At 52.3% G+C, this 17735-nt stretch overlaps 8 protein-coding genes and 1 pseudogene across 8 annotated transcripts in view, besides 9 other annotated features; 1 reads left to right on the forward strand and 8 right to left on the reverse strand.

Annotated features, from left to right (window-relative positions):
• Positions 1 to 352: 352 nt before the first annotated feature.
• Positions 353 to 1090, reverse strand: TraAM80_05961 (uncharacterized protein; the record flags this gene model as incomplete). Its single annotated transcript, XM_029382820.1, has 1 exon — positions 353 to 1090. One exon carries the CDS (start codon positions 1088 to 1090, stop codon positions 353 to 355), a length of 738 nt encoding a protein of 245 aa, XP_029237292.1.
• Positions 1091 to 1705: 615 nt separating this feature from the next.
• Positions 1706 to 1728: a microsatellite.
• A 238-nt stretch (positions 1729 to 1966) lies between these two features.
• Positions 1967 to 2021: a microsatellite.
• Positions 2022 to 2660: 639 nt separating this feature from the next.
• Positions 2661 to 2701: a sequence feature (A-rich).
• Positions 2702 to 2798: 97 nt separating this feature from the next.
• Positions 2799 to 2837: a sequence feature (GA-rich).
• A 111-nt stretch (positions 2838 to 2948) lies between these two features.
• Positions 2949 to 2981: a microsatellite.
• Positions 2982 to 3109: 128 nt separating this feature from the next.
• On the reverse strand, positions 3110 to 3823 carry TraAM80_05962 (nuclear RNA export factor 1/2; the record flags this gene model as incomplete). The annotated part of the gene is made up of 1 exon (XM_029382821.1): positions 3110 to 3823. One exon carries the CDS (start codon positions 3821 to 3823, stop codon positions 3110 to 3112), a length of 714 nt encoding a protein of 237 aa, XP_029237293.1.
• Positions 3824 to 3932: 109 nt separating this feature from the next.
• On the reverse strand, positions 3933 to 4481 carry TraAM80_05963 (nuclear RNA export factor 1/2; the record flags this gene model as incomplete). The annotated part of the gene is made up of 1 exon (XM_029382822.1): positions 3933 to 4481. The coding sequence occupies one exon, from the start codon at positions 4479 to 4481 to the stop codon at positions 3933 to 3935; it is 549 nt and encodes a 182-aa protein (XP_029237294.1).
• A 244-nt stretch (positions 4482 to 4725) lies between these two features.
• Positions 4726 to 4768: a microsatellite.
• Positions 4769 to 4802: 34 nt separating this feature from the next.
• TraAM80_05964 (hypothetical protein) lies at positions 4803 to 5091 on the reverse strand (annotated as a pseudogene).
• Positions 5092 to 5128: 37 nt separating this feature from the next.
• Positions 5129 to 7762, reverse strand: TraAM80_05965 (uncharacterized protein; the record flags this gene model as incomplete). The annotated part of the gene is made up of 1 exon (XM_029382823.1): positions 5129 to 7762. The coding sequence occupies one exon, from the start codon at positions 7760 to 7762 to the stop codon at positions 5129 to 5131; it is 2634 nt and encodes an 877-aa protein (XP_029237295.1).
• A 289-nt stretch (positions 7763 to 8051) lies between these two features.
• On the reverse strand, positions 8052 to 9530 carry TraAM80_05966 (putative ubiquitin activating enzyme; the record flags this gene model as incomplete). Its single annotated transcript, XM_029382824.1, has 1 exon — positions 8052 to 9530. The coding sequence occupies one exon, from the start codon at positions 9528 to 9530 to the stop codon at positions 8052 to 8054; it is 1479 nt and encodes a 492-aa protein (XP_029237296.1).
• Positions 9531 to 9848: 318 nt separating this feature from the next.
• Positions 9849 to 9903: a microsatellite.
• An 87-nt stretch (positions 9904 to 9990) lies between these two features.
• Positions 9991 to 13536, reverse strand: TraAM80_05967 (WASH complex subunit strumpellin; the record flags this gene model as incomplete). The annotated part of the gene is made up of 1 exon (XM_029382825.1): positions 9991 to 13536. The coding sequence occupies one exon, from the start codon at positions 13534 to 13536 to the stop codon at positions 9991 to 9993; it is 3546 nt and encodes a 1181-aa protein (XP_029237297.1).
• A 356-nt stretch (positions 13537 to 13892) lies between these two features.
• Positions 13893 to 13916: a microsatellite.
• A 221-nt stretch (positions 13917 to 14137) lies between these two features.
• Positions 14138 to 16969, reverse strand: TraAM80_05968 (putative RNA-binding protein; the record flags this gene model as incomplete). The annotated part of the gene is made up of 1 exon (XM_029382826.1): positions 14138 to 16969. One exon carries the CDS (start codon positions 16967 to 16969, stop codon positions 14138 to 14140), a length of 2832 nt encoding a protein of 943 aa, XP_029237298.1.
• Positions 16970 to 17367: 398 nt separating this feature from the next.
• Positions 17368 to 17398: a microsatellite.
• Positions 17399 to 17463: 65 nt separating this feature from the next.
• The window catches only part of TraAM80_05969 (uncharacterized protein), a gene marked incomplete at both ends in the record, with an annotated part of 624 nt that continues 352 nt past the window's right edge, over positions 17464 to 17735 (forward strand). Inside the window, one exon of the mRNA XM_029382827.1 lies at positions 17464 to 17735. This exon is cut by the window's right edge and continues 352 nt beyond it. Within this exon, the coding sequence (XP_029237299.1) occupies positions 17464 to 17735 (272 nt within the window).

Genomic DNA, 17735 nt, shown 5'->3' on the forward strand with positions numbered 1-17735 from the left:
GCAGTGGGAGAGGGAGAAGTCATGGGAAAAGCAGACATCAATCATTCTCAGATTCCTCAAAGGCCTCTTCCTTCGGCCTCCTGAGCACAACTTGTGAGAAACAACACAACCACAAACGAAAGTAAGAAAAAAAAAAGCAGCATACGTACGCCACAGTGCACATCATAAGAGCGGGGCTCGCTGATGCCTCCTCCCCTACTCTGCCTCTCCCTCCCCCCACACGTTCTTCTTTTTTTCCTCTTCGTAGTGTATGTGTGTATGAGAAGGAAAGAGAGGGAGTACTTTCTTCCCTCCTTAACAAATACGTGTGCGTGTACGGTTATATATTGTAGAAATACACTTGGGGGAAAAATCATTTCCGCCTTTTCATCAGCAGTAGTTCCTGAATACGACTGTGTATGACGTCCTTCTCCGTGTCTTCACGAGTGCCCGTGGAGACCGTTGCCGCCGCTGTCTTCGCCGCAAGTGCTCTACGCTTCGCCTCCGCCGCAACGGTGCGGTTCTGGAACTGTTCAATGCGCCTGAGAGGGTCGTGCCGCTCCTTCTGCAATTTGTCTAACTCCTTCCGCAGCTGCGCTGCATCGCTTGTTGACATAAACCCTGTCACGGCCTTCCTGTCCTTCCCTGGCCCCTCCACCTCACTACCGTTATTGTCCACTGGCAGACACCCTTCGTCGCGCCCACGTTTGCGCACACTTCTCGCTTCGTCGTTGTCCTGCCGTGCTTCATCCTTCCTGAAGACGAGCGTGCCACTCTTCAGAAGCGGCAGTGACGAAAGGCCCGCCAAGTCACCGCTCCCAGAGGAGGTGGAACGGCCGGCCCGCTCTGTTTTTGCTTCGGCAGCAAATATATTCTCCACCTGACGAAACTTTGCCAGCTGACCACTAACACCGTCGGCGGAGGCCGCAAGGATGAGATCATCGTACCGGCGCTGCTCCTGGTCACGCCTGAGTTCCTCTCTACGCTCGGCGGCCGACTTTTTTTTTGCCTCATCTTCCTGCTGTCGCTGCTCCACCTTGCTGAGGTTGCGGTATGTTAGCGGGTGGAAGCTTTTGTGGCGGTTGATGTCCTTCTTGTGGGCGGCGTACATTGCGTCGACGGCACAAGAAATCAAACTACAACTAGCTACAGAGTGTGTGTGTGCGTGTAAGGAAGCGCACCCAAAGAAGAAAGAAAATGGGCCGGGAAAAAGGGCAGAATGCTAACAGCAGCCATACGAGAGGAAATACAAACAAAAAAACAAACACCCTGTGTAAGTAGACGCACACAGGCAGAAAGAGGTATGCAGAGACGTGTATGAAACAATACACGCGAGTAGACGAACAAAATTCCAACAAAAAATATTACACGTAAATGCAACGTACCACCCTTCTCCGCCACACACACACAAGCGCGGCAGCAGGAGCAAAGGCATTCCATTCCCCAAAAAAGAAATAAAGAAAAGCGAATATAAAATAAGCAAGGCCACATTCTAATAGAATGAAAGAAGCAGATGCCTGTACGGCGTGGCATCACTTCTGTTTCCTGTATCCATCCGAACCACCTGTAACGTATGTATGTGTTTGTGTTGTCTTCTAACACCACCCCGCACCACTATGCTCTCTGTCCAAATGCGTGTGTGTGTCTAGTCACCGCCCCGGGCGGCAGAGAGCTCCCGTGTGGCTGCTCTCTCGCAGCCGTCCAGGTGACTAAAAATAGGAATTAGTTTTTTTTTTTTTTTCTTTTCTTGTCCACCATCACCATCTCCACACGCCCCGGTGATCTGTCGCTGACTGCGCAAACGGGTCCACTGAAAGATAAAAAAAAAAAAAAATACAGGAGAGGCGGGACAAAGCCCCGCGACCGCCAGAGGCCCCCCTCTCACTCCACCTTACTCTACTCCCTCTCCACCATCTTCCCCGCGTCCCTGCCGCCGCAGCGCATACGCAAGCCACTCCACATTTTTTTTCTTCACACAGCTGTTCACTGTTTTTTTTTATTGAAGTTTTTTTTTTTGTTTGGTGTGTGTGTATGCGTGTTTGCGCACCGCCAGTGCTTCACTTTTTCCCCTCCCCCCACACGCTCACACACAGTGACGGAGCTCATGAGTTCACAGCCCCCCCCCCTCCACCACCACCAACGCCACACACAGGCGTGTGGATGCGCACGCGCTGACCCTTGCGGAACAATACGCTAGTGGAGACGCGCAGAAAGCGCCGCGATGCGCCGACAGTGCCAGCGGCAAAGACGACACCACGTCCTTTACCCATACACGATATATGCACGTGAAGGAAAAGGAATTCGTTGAGAGCTTTATGCAGCTGTACATCCCGTCACACATGCATGATGAGGAATAAACAACATTGATTCCATGAAATATGCACACCATCTGCCTTGGAGCCACACACACTTCTCTCCTTGCATGGATGGATGTGCAAATATACACACCAACGGAAACACACCCGCTGAACGCGTCACGTGAGTGGGGAGTGGGGAATCAGGGGAAAAAAGCGCGGCAATGCGGCGTGTAAAGGACGTGGTTGCAGCGCAAAAGAAAGTGAACAGAGACAGAGAGGCGAAGCAAAATGGCACCGTAAGGTGTCGTAAGGTTTAACCCGTCTCCCCAGTAAAAAAAAAAAAGGAACGAGAAATAAGGCGGATGATCGTAGAGTCGCTCACTGCAAAGCCTAAAATGAAAACAAAAACAAAAATAATAAAAAAATATATCTACCTTTAAGAATTACCACTACCACCACCGGCACCAACATTGCGCCACAACGTCTCGAAGAGTTGGGAGAGAGATCAAGCAGCAACAACAGAAGAAAAGAAATTACAAAAAAGAAAATGAAAAGAAGAAGCATTGAGGAAGAGAACAATTATGCACAGAGAAACAAGACTCGATGCAACACACCGCATCCCAACTCGTCTGGAGCCCACCCTATCCTACCACACGTAAATATGTAGACACTTATATATATATATATATATATATATATATATATCATCCAAGCACGAGCCTTCATTGCTTTTGGGTCAACACTCCTCGCGATCGGATTCATAAAAAGGCAATTGCCCACCAATATAACATATTCACTTAAAGTTACTTATTTCTAAATGAACTTCGTGCTCCCTATCCCTGTATAAGGGACAACATGGATGCAGGGTCTTTCAGAGCCCCTTCTACGCGGTCCGCTGGTAGTGTCGGAAGATGGCTCATGATAAACGCCTGTACGCCCGCGTCACTGCCAAAGTGTTCAATAACGCTTCGCATCACTTCCGTTGTGGCATTTGGCAGGTAGCGCCGCCGCATGACTTCCACTCTCGTCGGTTGGTTTGCAAAGAACAAAGGGGAACTCGCTGACCCGTCGTCGTGCAGCAGTGTACGGTCAGGACGCATAAAAACCATATCATTTTGGATGCTCCACATGTTATTAACGTTGTCCCAAAGAAGTGACATGGTGCGGTCAAAAAACGCCGTAAGGAAGGGCGCCGCGCCCCGTGGAACCAAATCTGCCCCGTCACTGCCTTTTGGGGACCAATGCCAAACAAGCCTGCCGTGCACAGTTAATACACACGTTGGCACCTTCATATTCTGCAAAAGGAAAACAACATTGGCGTTTCCGTTGAGTTCATGTGACACACTGATAAACTTCTTTTCACCACCACCAAGCGCCTGAAGAGCCAATGACGCCTTGGCGCGGCCAAGAAAAACATTACGTAGGGAGTGCACATCGGTGTGAAGGTTTCTCCATTGGATGTGTCTTCGAAGGGTCATAAAATCATTGGCCATAATGTTGCGTTGCGGTGGGGACAGGGATTGACCATTGTGTGCGGTGTCAAACATCAAACGTCGCGGAATAGGCTCCTCCGCCCGGCTCACACTACACACAACACTTGGGCTGTATAAGTTAACCAGAGCATCGTAGTTGCGTGAGGCTGCCGCGGCAAACACATTACTCTCGAACAAAGCGCAGCACACCAATTTGGTTCTCATTGAGAACAACAGGCACAGGATTGGGCAGGCGCATGAGACCACGATCAATAATTTCACCATCCAGCATCATAAGTTTTGGCAGACCCTTAATCACCTGTGCCTTGTAGTCGCCGCGCTTCGTCACAGGGTTTTCCCGCAGCAACAGCTCCCCCAAGCCCTCATACCGTTTTAGTGGCCCCAGAAAGTTGAGGTCGGAGATATGGTTGCCCGTTGCAGATATGGCGGTCACGCCACGATAGACATCCGCCGCCTCCAGTGCCGCCAAGAAAACGGTTAACTTCCGTATATTGTTGTCGTTCAGCACGAGAATGCGAAGGGACGTGCCGGCCTTGTTTTTAATCACGTCGACAAGGCTCTTGCAAAAGGCCACACTGTTGAAGTCCACGCTGTGCTGAACACTGAGCAGGTCTGGGGACTCACTGAACCTGGAAAGGTTCAACGTGCCAGAGCTCGAGTCAAAGATCTCCCCTGCGGACTTTTGGAAGAGGAGGTCTAAGAGGGTTGTCATTACCGACGTGGCGGCGCCGTCCCGGCCAGCCGCGTTATTACTGTTTTTGCCGTTGTTCTTATTATTGTTGCTTCCTGGACCGCCGTTTCCGCCGCCAGCGCCTCGTCCATGCCCGCGGAGAAAACGCCCAGTGGGAGCACCCTCGTTTTGTTGGAACCCTCCACGTCCTGGTCCCCAACGACCCCCATTTTTGCAACGGTTCTTACAGTACGGACGGCTCATGCTTGCGGAAACACTCACTTCCTTCTTTTACCTTTCCTTTTCTTTCCTTTCCGTTCTTAGTCTTTAGCTTAAGACACCTCGTCAGAGCGACTGTGCTTCAAAAATAATAATAGGGGGAATAAAAAACGACGACAGAAAGAGACAAAGAAGAAAATGTTTTAAGAAGAATAAAACAAAGTAAAAAAAAACCATTCCAATTAAACACATCCAATGAAAATACATCACATATGCACGTGTGTGCACTGAAGATGCTTTCATGCAAATACACTTTTTTATTTGTCTCTCGACCGCTACCCACGCCCGCCTGTTTGCATGTGCACGTAGCGGGTGCTCAAGAAACACAAAACAAGAATGAAAACTAGGGGTTCCATTTGTTCCTCCTCCTCATGCCCTTGATTTTGCGTCTGTGGGGGCGTGGCGTTGTCTCACAGCTGGCGTTTCTGCCGCGCAAGCCCCATCAAGGTTGCGTCGCGCAGCAAATGACCGGGCAGCTGCCACAAGTAGTGCTGCAGCGTGGCGTCCGGTGCGTACGCGTACGGCGTGTTTTGGCAGCGGAGCCACAAAAACACGGTCTTGCTAATCGCCATTATTTTGGTCCAGTTCACGACGGGAAGTCCAGTCGTGGGAAACAACTCCACCGTCCTTCCCCTCACCTCCTCGGTGCGGAAAAGCACGCCAAGGAGTGGTGCAAGCAGCGGAATCATCGGCGCCTGTGACTCTTCCGAGGCGCGGCTACTGATACAGGAAAACGAAGAAGGGCTCTCTTGGGAGGCAAACGGATCCATGAGATTCTGCAGCGCCGTTAACTCCCGCTGCTCCTCATCGCCTAATATGCCGTGAGGCTCAACCCGTCCTTGGTACAAGTCTTCCAATGCCACCACTGCAGGATGCTGCAGGCCACCCAACACAGCCGAGGCCATTTCATAGTTTTGTTGGTCGCACAGACAACGACAGAGGCGAATGACATAAGTCATGGCCTTTTGGCACTCGGACCATCGTGCCGGGCTCACAATCACAGCCGTCGTCCATCGCTGCACGTGGGAGGAATAGTCAATCAGCCGCAATAAGTAATTAGGCACACTCATGCGCATGACCTCATCACACCACGCATTGTTAAGTAATTCACGCAAACGAATATCGGCAAACAACTTAAATGAGAGAAGGCATAATTGCATCGCAAGCGTTTCCGCAGAAACTACTGTGAACGCAACCTCCGCTTGATGCTCCCCTTTCTTTTTAAGATACTCTTTGTGGAACGCTGCCTGGACGCTGTTCACATCTTCCGCACCACGAGACTGTTGGTTCGACGTCTTCAAGATGGTGCCTAGTGGCCTCACAAGCGCCGTTAAATGCCGTTGCCAGCAGACACCTGAACCACCTTCTTGAGACGCCATGTACATTTTTTCTAAGGTGAGCTCAACAAAAGCGGACAACTCGTTAAGGCTCGGCGCAACTTCGGCATGCACAAAAAGGAAACCGCCCAGTTCTTCTTGTGTGTCTGCCGTTGACCTTTTCGCCTCGCCACAAGTGACGGCTTCGGCGCCGCGTGCGGAGTGACCCACCGGAGGTGTGACACACAACTTCTGCAAAAACAGCCGAAGACGCTCAAGAAGGGTGGACGTCACATCCGCCTCATGATAACTGCAGTAGGCAGTCATAAATTGTACGATACGGCGCTGTAAAAAGACGCGGCGGCTGTGATCCAAAATCAAGTCCTGTTGCACGTGGCGAAAAAGGCGGATAAGCCGCACAATTAACACCTCCGGCATCACAAACAAAGAAGCAAGAACAATGAAGGTATTGGTATAGTTCATTAGTGGCATTCCCGTGGTGAAAGGGATGTCTGTTTCCACAAGAATAAGAACCTCAATGAGGAGGTCTAGCGACCCACCAATGGCCGAAGCAAACGAAGTTGCAACACCGCTGTCTGGCGACGTAGGGGTGTTCTCCTGAGGCGTTTTCTGCCGTCTCAAAGACTCCAGACGATAATCATTTCGCTGGCAATTGACATCCCGCCAGGGTAGGCTGTCATTGAGTAACTGTTTGCGTCGTACAGTTTCCATCACGAGGAGCAGCAAGTCATCATTCGTCATGGCATATTCTGGTGATGGCAACACCTCTTGCCCTCCCTGTTGTACAGACGGAGTTGTAACCAAACATCTACCCTGACGCTGTTGCTGCTGTTTTCGTTGATGATACAGAAAGCTTTGAAGTTGTTGCTCGGCCAACGGCAGATGCATCCTAAACGAGCGTAGCGCCTCGTTGTACCCATTGGCGGATAGAAAAGCTGCCACAAAGCTGTTAGCACCACATTCCATACGAACTTCTCTCAAACACTCAACTAGGCGTGTATTCCGGATCGCTGTGTCTACCTTCCCCACGCATTCACCCTTGTGAACCCGAATAAAGGGCATACTGCTGGTAAGAGGCGACATCGCTCGTTGGCACTCCTGCATACATTGCTCAATGGCCTGGTTCATGTCCACTACTGTTAGAGGAGGGAGCGAGGCAGCTCTAATGTTGTCAGTCGCTGTTTGGAGGATCATTGGAGAGGCACCGTCACCCAAGCTGCGATTTTGTCGTCTCAATTCCTTTTGCGAATTACCTGTAGTGGTGGGCAACGAAATATGTGAATTGTAATACGGGTAGCGGGCGGCTAAATCAGATGCCCGTGTGGTTTCCACATCTGAGCCGAAATAAGGCGAGGCCAAAAGCGGCAACTTGTTAAGAGTGAGGGCGCTCCTGCCGTCTGTGCTGTCTGGCATCATGGGGGGTGTAGCGGCACACTGCCACACACCATCACCATCACCTGCTTGCATCCCAACCGTCGATGGGTAGTTAGTGACGCCTGGCCGCCGCACTAGCTTCCGTACGACGCTCTCAAGCGCGCGTGGCAAACTTCCAAGGACTGAGTCCTCTGGCACGCTTTCCTCGTCGCTCCCTGTGCTGGGAGGAGGCGGCGGCGGCGAGAGGGGTGAGGAGAGCACGTCGCGGCTCGTGTTCTCCTCTGTCGGGGATGACCCAACAAAACGGCTGACAACCACCGACGTGTGGCGCATCAACGCTACGCCGCAACACACAGCCCGACTAGTTTGCCACTCAAGGGGGAGGGAGAAAAAGAGAAAGGGCTCAGCGCACCCACGAAGTCGGAGGGGACACATTGAAATAATCGTGACTCGTAGCATTCACACGTTACCGCAAGGCAGCGTACGGGGGGAGCAACGAGAAAGAATAGGGACCGCATGCACATGCACAGAGCGTAACTACACGTAGAAGAAGAAGAAAAGAGCGCCCGCCCACACGCCACACCGTTGCCTCCAGCAGCAAAAAAAAAAAAAAACTGGTTGCTTAGTAAAAAGGAAAGTTCTTGTCAGCCTCCTGGTGGTACCGGTTAAGTCCCCCGTCCACGTTCAGAAAGCGGTACCGCCGCGTTGAGGTGGAGGGCGTTGTGGCGTCGACGCAACCATCATACCCCGTTTTGCACGGTGGTTGAAGCGACAAGAGAATTCGTGCGGCTTCGGTCGACGAGATCCCTCTGCGACAGATCACAAAAACCGTCAAACAACCGTCCGTACCAGTATGATAGCAACTTACGAAACGCTCCCACTCGTCCCAAAGTACATCATCAGACTGCCATTTTTTAAGATGCGGCAGCGGCAGTGAGACGGCAGTAGGAAGATGGGCCATGTCGTACTGCTGCTTCGATCGCACATCTAAAATCAAGCAGTTTGCCGTGGTGCCCTCTGCGCGTTGAAGATATGCGAAAAGCTCCCTCGCTGAGGCTCGCGCTTCCGTGGGAAGCGGTTGTGCATTCAAGACGGACCCAGATACACATGACACCCCAATGTACTCGGGATGCTGCGCTACGAGTTCCTGTAGCCGGATACTTTTATCCACCGCATCTCCGCACGCTGGACATGACGCTTGTCTACAACGAAGGTTCACAACTTGCACGCGAAAGCGGAGTCCATCAAAGATAAGCATGCGTCCTGAAAGTACATCTCCGGCTTGTGTCAAAATCTTCAGCACCTCCATCGCCTGCAAACAGCCAATGCAGCCAGGCACCGGACCCATAACACCTGTGTCGTTGCAGCTTCCGACCGCCTCTGGTGGCGGCGGAACAGGGAAAAGACAGCGTAGACATGGACCACCGTCATACCCATACACCGATAACTGACCATCCCAACGCATCGCACTGCCGCTGACAACAGGCTTTCGCTGTCGGGCAGCGGCGTCATTTATTAAGTAGCGCGCCGCAACATTGTCCGTCCCATCCACCACCACATCGCAGTCCCGCACGAGATCCTCCGCGTTAGAGGCATCAAGCGGCAACGCCAGTGGAAGAACCAGAATATCCGGGTTAAGTGCATAACATGCGCTTGCCGTGCTGTCCACCTTTTTCCACGTGACACGGTCTGTTGTGTGTATCACTTGGCGGTGCAGATTGCTCAGCTCCACAGTGTCAAAGTCAACAATCCTCAGCTCACCCACGCCTGCAGCCGCGAGAAAAAGTGCAATGGTGCTGCCCAGGCCACCAGCGCCCACCAGCAGCACACGCCCCCGACGAATGCGCTCCATGCCGATGGCGCCGACGCCTTCCACCATCATCTGCCGCGAGAAACGCTCCACATCCGCCTTTGTTAACGACGCCGCTGCGCACACAAAAGACGTCAACGTGTCACCCGCATTCAGGGGTGCCACATGGCTGTTCTTAGTCACGGCCTGCGGTGCCGAGGCGCGGCGACTGTCGCCCAGCCGGCGTTCAAGGTCCCGCAGCTTGCGCCGTGTCGCCTCCACCTCCAACTCCAACGCAGCTGTATCATCCATTTCGCAACAAAAAAAAAACACTCCCCAAACGCCCGTGTGCAACGTCCGAGCGATCCCAACCAGCCTGCACGAGAAACTACACATGTGCGGAAAGCAAAGATGAACGAAGAAACAGAAGAAGGTAACGGGTACGGGGCTATTGTCATTGCTCTTGTGCACGTCATGCGTGGTTGCAGCCAAAACACAACCACATGCTTTTTTTATTATTACACTTGTATCAAAAAAGGGGCTCACCGCTGCCCGCTTCCTTCCTTGCTCGGCGACCGTAGCGCGCCTCCACACTCGTCCAATTCACTCGCGCACGCACCACGCCACGCAAACCACCAAACAGCAATCAGAGCAACACAACAACAACAACCAATAATAAAAAAAAACTCAAAAAACACGCTCGCAGGCCCACCAACAACAAAAGACAATGATAGTCGCAGCAGCAATAAACAAATTTCTGGCCCATAGCGCTTTACCTTTTTATGCCTTGTGTAGACAAACGAGGCATCCCACAGAGAGTAGCAGGAAGTGCGCGGTGAAAGTCGATAATGGGCAAACCGGATGATGCCGCCAGTTTATGTATCACCTGCGTAAGGACCTCTGCCTCCGTCAGTAGGACATCCTCTTTCTGGCGAGCGCTCTTATTCTCAAAGGAACACACATACACGCGAACCGCCTGCGAGAGGTGATTCAGGAAGAGTACTAACTGGTCTGAGTGGAACTGCTTAAGTAAGAGTGATAGACCCTGGGCGAACGCCTCAGGGTCGACCAGGTCACTCAAGAGGTTCGGCACCATGGATGCAACCGACGCATCGTAGCGCATCTTTGGCACATTGCACAGCGTCAGAGCGAGAAGGTGGAACACGAGAGACGGTATCGGCCGCGACGTCACGTACACCTTGGACAACGCATCGCTGATGCCAACACAATCCAGGAAGGGGGAAATGACGGCAATGACATCGTCTGGAATGGGGTGAGAGCCGGGGTTATGGTAGTGATGACGCAGGTCCATCAAGAGCGCCTCATTTGCAGTTGAGAGTGCGGCAAAGAGGGAGCCACTGTTTAGCTTGCAAAAGGCGCGAAGTTCACTCGCAAGCATCGTGCGCATGAGTTGTATACGACCCACACGCACCAAAATCTTCGTGAGCTCTGCAAAGTGACCACCGCTGCTTCCCCCACCGACGGTCTCCACTAGCTTGGCGTAAATGTGTGTGGCGTTCTCCGGCGTCCCAGCGGCCGGACACAACTCCCCGCTAAGCTCCGCAACAACTTCCTCCACCGGTTCAAGTGCCGCACGAATGAATTTCAACGCCAGCTGCAAGTCCTTTGCAAGCACAAAACACATCAGTCGATCCAGCGCTCCGAGACCCATGGAACCAATGGCGTTGCAAATGCTTGTAAAGGTACGCGTTCCCACAATCTCCTGTAGAGATCCTCGCTCGTACCAGGAGCCGTATGCTGTTAAAAACACAGAGCGCATTGGATCAGTCATCATAAGCAGGTGTTGCAATATTCTCCCAAGAAAACTGTATGCCATCTTCTCCTTGGTGCGTGGAAAATACGGAATGGGGATGCTATCAGATTGATACTGCGACTTCCAGGGGTACAGCTTCTTTTGCATGAAAGTGTTGCACTCCATCTCCACGTTGAAGTTAACAATGCGGGAAAACTCCTCCAACCAAATACGGAGTCCGTGCACATTGACGTAGTCCTGAATGTACTCAAAGGAGGCTCGGATGCCGTTCAGCTTTTGTGCAAGGCCCGCAAGCTCATTATCAAAGAGACTTGCCGAGATGGGATTATTTCTGTCAAATAACAACGAGTGATGAAGCATGTGTGTGATCTGTCGCACAAGTTCCTTGCGAATGCCATCTTCCAAGAGTTGATGCGAATCTACCTGAATCACGCCCACAAGTGTGCTTTCCATCGCAAGAATACCACTGGCATACCTGGCAATATCCGCGGTGAGTGCAGAGAGTTTGCGCCGGAGGTCCAACTGGCTCTCGCTCTTCATCTCCCTGCGCAACAGCTTCGTCGGACATTCGTGGAGGTCATCGGTGAGGATCTTCATAATTTGGCGAAGCACATCAAAGATGGAGGTTGGAATGACATGCAGGACGCTTCGGGCAAACGCCACCAGTTCGCTGGAGTAGTACTCCGAGGTTGTTTCCAGCGCTGCCAACAGACGCGCATCATTCTGCGCTCCCTGGTCAATACGGTTACACGGCAGCTCCAGCATAGACGCCAGCTTCACAAAGACGGCACGCATTTGCACAGCAAGGTCTGGTTGTTGTTTGATTTTCAGTTGAATAGCATTTACAAAGCAGCCGTATGTGGCTACAAGCTCCCAGGCATAGGATAAGTCGCCCACCGTGGCAATCGTAATAAGCACCTTGTTCTCAATGTTAATGTACCGTATCATCTGGCGTAGGAGAAAGCGTGTGTCCTGCACAAACTGAACAACTTGAAGATTGCTGTCAATCTGGTGAAACTCCTGCACATTTTCAAGCGCTTTAATTAGTTTTTGAATTTTGCGACTGGCGGTGATACTGTCGGAGTACTCGAGGCCCTGAATGCGTTCAGAGATTTCTGTGAACCACGCCTCCAGCTGTGAATCACGCACATTATCACTAAGAACATGCTCCCCTGAGAAAAAAGTGGCCAACTTTAACATCTTTGCTGCCCCTTCCTCTCTCGAGGACTCCCACTTGGAACGTTTTTGCTTCAGCAGTGTAGTGAACATGGCACGGAGCGTAAATTCCAGCTGAGCGGTGCGTAGTAACAGCGTGATAATATCATCTTCCGTGACAGCCGCAGCGACCATGTCGCAGCTCCTTCGATACTTCTCAAGGCAACGACTACCGGGTGCACCGCGGGTTGTGTGAAGGATAAACCACCGCAGTACTACGTTGGCCTCTCGGATGCGGGGCAGCAAAGAGGCGTGAATGTTGTCCAGAACATACTTCTCCGTCAGCACACCCTCCCGCAGGACTTCGCCAATGGAGCTATTGAGGGACGTCATACCGGTCCGCATTCGCTCTAGGTGGTAAGCCACATTCTCAGTAGCAATAGTCCTACTTATGGCGTCACTAGCCGCCTTAAAATCCCGCCACGCCAGCGTAAGATCCACCGTAAATCCCATGTAATAGTTTATCACCCAATTGTCCGCAAAGTGTTTATCCACAATCTCTCGCATAACAGGACCTTCTTGATGCAATATCTCTGGACGGAAAAATAAAAGCACATACAACACGGCTCCCTGCAGAGCCAAGGCGGCACTACGGTGCTCGGGTGCAGGATAATTGTATGCCATCTGGTAGATGTCATCGGAGCGAATACGCCCTAAAATCATTCCAACCACCTCCTTGTCAATAGGCACACGACTAAAGTACGCCACAGGATAGCACTCAGGTGACGCGTGCCCAGGCTCGTAGCCGGTGGCGCGGCACAGGTTGGTCACCTCAACCATGTTTGCCTCTCCAGCGCCCTTGTAGCGAATGTAACTCACAAGAAGATTTTCTCGCGTCTTGCCCCCAAGTTTGTGATCTAGCAGAAGTAGCATGACACCGTAGAGATGCATAATTTCACAGAGGAGTTGTTTGCCGTCGAGGTTAACCAAAATAGACTCCAGCGTCTGAGAAATGTACATTCCCTCCCGTATCTCCTCTATGTATCGGTTTAGCTCCATCACGTACCCATAGACACCGCGGAAGAGCTTAAAAAAACGATCAAGAAGCTCCATATGGGTTGTGGCAAAAACCTCATCCTTCTGAAGCAGCTCAATAGAGTTCTGAATGCGTTGTTCAAACTCATCCTGCGCCTTAAAATAGCGAAAATCACTGATGAGGGCGGTGTACTCCGTCTCTTCCGGGCGTATAAACTCCAGCGGTATGTGCTCCGAGAGGCGCAAAATCTCAGCGATGATGGTACTTCCCCGCGCCACCAGCTGAAGGGCATTTTGCCCACAGTCATCATTCAAAAACTCTGAACGATGTTTCTTCCACCTTGCACGGTTCATCTCCCCCCTCCCCTGTTACCGCAGCCCGTCCCTCGCCTGAGATTGCCGCGTAGATGTGAGAAGAATTGGATGAGTGACTCCTTTTTTTTCTTTTTGGTTCTCTCTCTCCCAGCGGGCTTTCCTGCCTCCCTTAGTCTCTTTCCCCACCACCTTTTTCTCTCTTTCGCCCCGTGCTACATTGGGGAGAGACAGAAACAAAGTCACGGCAGCAGGCTGGGCAGATCCCCATACATGCATGTGACACAGAGCACGTGCGTACACTCCCTCCATAATGATGGGCGGAGTAAGCAACACACACGCACAGAAGGAGAAATACAAACGTTTCAGAGAAGTTGTAAATTATAATTTGTGCCTGGAAAAAACAAACAAACAAAAAAGAATTGTATGCATGCTTGTATATTCGCAAGTAAAACGGTCTATGGTTGTCGTAGTCATACGAAAAGTTAAAGAAAACAAAAAAAAACACAATAAGAATGGGAGTAGTAGCAAATCTCCCCCACTCCAAAGAAAGAGACGACAACACCAAAGAAAAAAAAAACAACCTTCGCTCTACAAACATTTCCAACCGTCATCAACAGCGAGCGCGGTAAGCCAGACACCGTCAGGCAGTCTGTAAAGACGCTTCACTACCAGCTGAGAATTCTACATCTGAGCTGGTATAGGCGGCAGTGTCGTCGTAGGCGTCAGTCCAGCTACTCTCATTGACACTATCCGCCAACATGTCTTCATCAGGGCCCTCATTCCCTGTAGTGCCGAAGCGGCACTGCAGGAGAGTCTCTAACATGCCCCAGTGGTAATCCGCCTTCTCTTCCACTGGCATTGATAACTGCGCGGCCGTCGCCGTTTTATCTTCATTTCCTTCTTCCTCGTCTCTCTCCTGCTCCCATGCCGTCTTCCGTCGTAACTGCCGCAAGAGGGCCAACTGACGCTCCTTCCACTGTAATTGGGCTACAATATCATCGGCAGCGTAGCCAGAAACCGCACTCTCGCGCGGCAATTCTATCGTTGCTTCCACCACCTCATCACAAACGAGCGACACCGCACATGCGGGCCTCACCTCACTCTCCGCTGGCTGCACGACGGTTGCCTCTGGACCTACATCCTCGCCGTTTGGTGTTTGCTCTGCAGCGTCGTGAGAACTGCCGGTCGGCGTTGGACTCACCTCCTCGGCGGCGTAGAGCGAAGTAAAAAGAGTCGGGTGAACCGACAACAGGGCCTTCACTCGCCGCGACTCCGTCTCCCGCAGGTCGTGCTCCAGTGCATCAAGCGCGCTTTCAGCAGAATCCGTTCCCTCGTGGTTGTACTCCTCGTCGTCCCTTGCCTGATTGTTCGCCGGAACACTCGACAGAGTGGTGGTAGAGGCTGGAAACACAGAGGACACATCGGCATCTTGCGAGGTTGCATCGCCCAAGAGAGAGGCATCGGGGACATCATCATCAACATCCTCGTCCTGGAAACTCGCCGCCAAACTTTCCCCTTGCGCTTCCTCGGCAGCAACGTCAGAATCCGAATTCGCGACATCGTCCACGACTTCCGGCACACTGCTCGCGACATCCAACGGCAATGGCGTAAGGTCCTCGTCCACCTCCCCCGCTTCTTCCTCATCACTTGGTAGTGGGACCTCATCCTTCACCATGTCACCAACATCACTTGCTTCAGCAAGAGCGTTTGCATACTCACTTTCCGCCACCGCCCAGCTTAATTCACTCCCCACTTCTTGAGGAACATCCACATCGTCGTCATCACCAAGCCTACTGTTGCCCCATTCTCCCAGACCATCCAGCTCATCCACTACCGCATCATCCATGACGTCAGAACTGCTCGCGACATCTACGACATCGTCTTCCACCACTTCGTCACTAACGCCATCCCATCTGAGCGCTGAATCGATGGCGACTTCATCCATCACCGTTTCCTCACCGCTGCGGCTGGCCTCGCTCCCGAGAAGGTCGACAATGCCATCCATAACGTCAGACAGTGTACTTTTGTTGTGGCGCATTCTTTGGTGGGCCCTCGCCAGACGCTGGGCATTGACAAGGAGCCTTCGTTTTGCCTCTTGCGCCTTGCGCTGGCAGTCAAGCGACCTCATGTTCTTTTTCATGTGATCAATAAAGCGGCGGAGTTTCCGAACGTCGCCGACATCACGCCGCAGGCTTGACAACCACACCTGACGCCCATCTTCGTCCTTGGCGTCCGTGACAGACTTCATTCCCAGGGCAACCGCACCTTCATCTCTCAGCTGCACCCGTTCTGCATTTCCGTCGGTGCCGAGGAGTGCATGCACAAGACGATTCGCACTCCCACACACATTGTAGAACTCTTGCAGTACCGTCAATAAAGACATGTCGTCCCCACTTGAGCCACGCACGCCACTATTATTTACCCTATCAATCACAGAAGACTCTGTCATCGTGGTAACGGTTGAGACGCTATCAGAAGCGGACTGCCTTATACTTGTGCTACTTGTAACAGACATGCTGCTCGTTGCAACGCTCGAGTTACTGAAACCGCTTGCAACTGATAGGTCCGTTGAAACACCAGCACTAGCTTCAAAGTCCTCCGTATACAACGCACTGGTAGACGCCGAATTTGCTGAAGTTAAAAGGGTTGAGGCACTTACAACGGCCTCACTATATGCATTCTCCTGAGGTTTTGCTACAGGAACATAATAGACACGTGCATAAGGCCGCGGCTCCTCTGGCGGGCGAATCACATCCACAGGAAGTCTTCTTCGTGTGTTTTCGGCCTTTGATGGCTTTGCTTCCTCCACTTGAGGCACCTTACTAGAGCGCTCCTCGGCGTATGACTTCAGTATCTTCTCTAGCAGTGGGCTGGCGGCGATAGCTGCACCGCTGCTCTTAGACAGCCGTGGTGGCGCCGGAGCAGCTGGCATGCTTGCAGCCACTGCAGGCTCCATCAATGACATTGATTGTCTGCTTAATGCCGACGCGAGAGCCGCCGTGCGCCGCTCTGCTCGAAAAAGTGAAACCTCGTCGCGGAGCAAATCAACTTGTTGCATCGACGCCTGAAGGCCACGGTGCACCTCCATCTGCTCCTGAAAACGCCGCTCCAGCTCCCTCATTACCTGACGAAACGGCAGCTTGGGTTTCTCGGACGTGTCGGTGTTATCCCGCTCAAAAACCGCATCATTCACTGTGGCGTCTGCGTGACTCTCCACCGTGACCGCGTCCCCGCCAGGCACCACGCCGGCTGCGGCGGTGCCGCTCTCGTCTGAGTCCGGCAGCGACACAGGCACAGGAGGTGGGTTGATCGCACGGTGGCGAACGCCCTCATGAGGTCGCGTGCATGTCGCCAAAGGGAGACACAAAGATTCCCTCGCACGAGAGTGCGGCGGCGGGGTGCACGAGGGTCCAAAAAGTTGAACGAAAAGTGGGGTATTTGCGGCACGAAAACATGTGTCCTGTTCATACATCCCTGCAGACAAGCAAATACCACCGAAGCCACCGCATTCGCCCCAGGGGGAAAAAAAAAGAGAGAGAGCGGCAGAGTACACACGTTTATCATCCAAGTTGGCAGAAAAACATCAGACGGGCACGTACGCACGGCGCACACCAAACTCCTCTGATTCACACCACTAGCCACAAGTACAAGGGAAACCCCATCACAGACGCACTCCCAACATGAACACAAAAACCAAATAAACACACAAGACGTCAATACAACCAATTTCCAACTCAAAAATAATGTAACAAAATGTCCCATAGTATTAATTGGTCAGCAAGCAGCAGCTACTCCAGCAACTCAACAACAAGTAAAAAACTGCATATCACTCTCACTATTCATGGCAGCCCACAGCAACAGAGGCCAAAGGCAACAGCCACCACCACCGCCGCCGCCGCCGTAGCTGTGCTGCACGCACCCATTGACGAATACTGCTACCATCTGCCGTGCGAAGCAAAGTGTTAGATGTGCCGCTCTTCGCTTGCGGCGCAGTGGCATGCGGCAGATTCACTTCAAGGGCCAGGGCCAGCAGTGAGCCGGGACGTTACTCCATCGCCAAGATGTGCCGTCCGGCTCGCCGCCGCCCTCACGGCTGTCTGCGTCCCCTGCCTTTCTGTGGCTCCCTTCCCAGCCTTCCGCGGGGATGACTCCACCCGGCACGCTGAAGCTGGTAATTGCTTCAAGCACCTCGTCACCCGCAGAATAGAAATCCCCACACCTTTCGACGGCCAACGCAG

The sequence above is a fragment of the Trypanosoma rangeli genome, assembly GCF_003719475.1.
Source record: "Trypanosoma rangeli strain AM80 chromosome Unknown Tra_15.4_contig_00206, whole genome shotgun sequence".
NCBI classification, from domain to species: Eukaryota; Euglenozoa; class Kinetoplastea; order Trypanosomatida; family Trypanosomatidae; genus Trypanosoma; species Trypanosoma rangeli.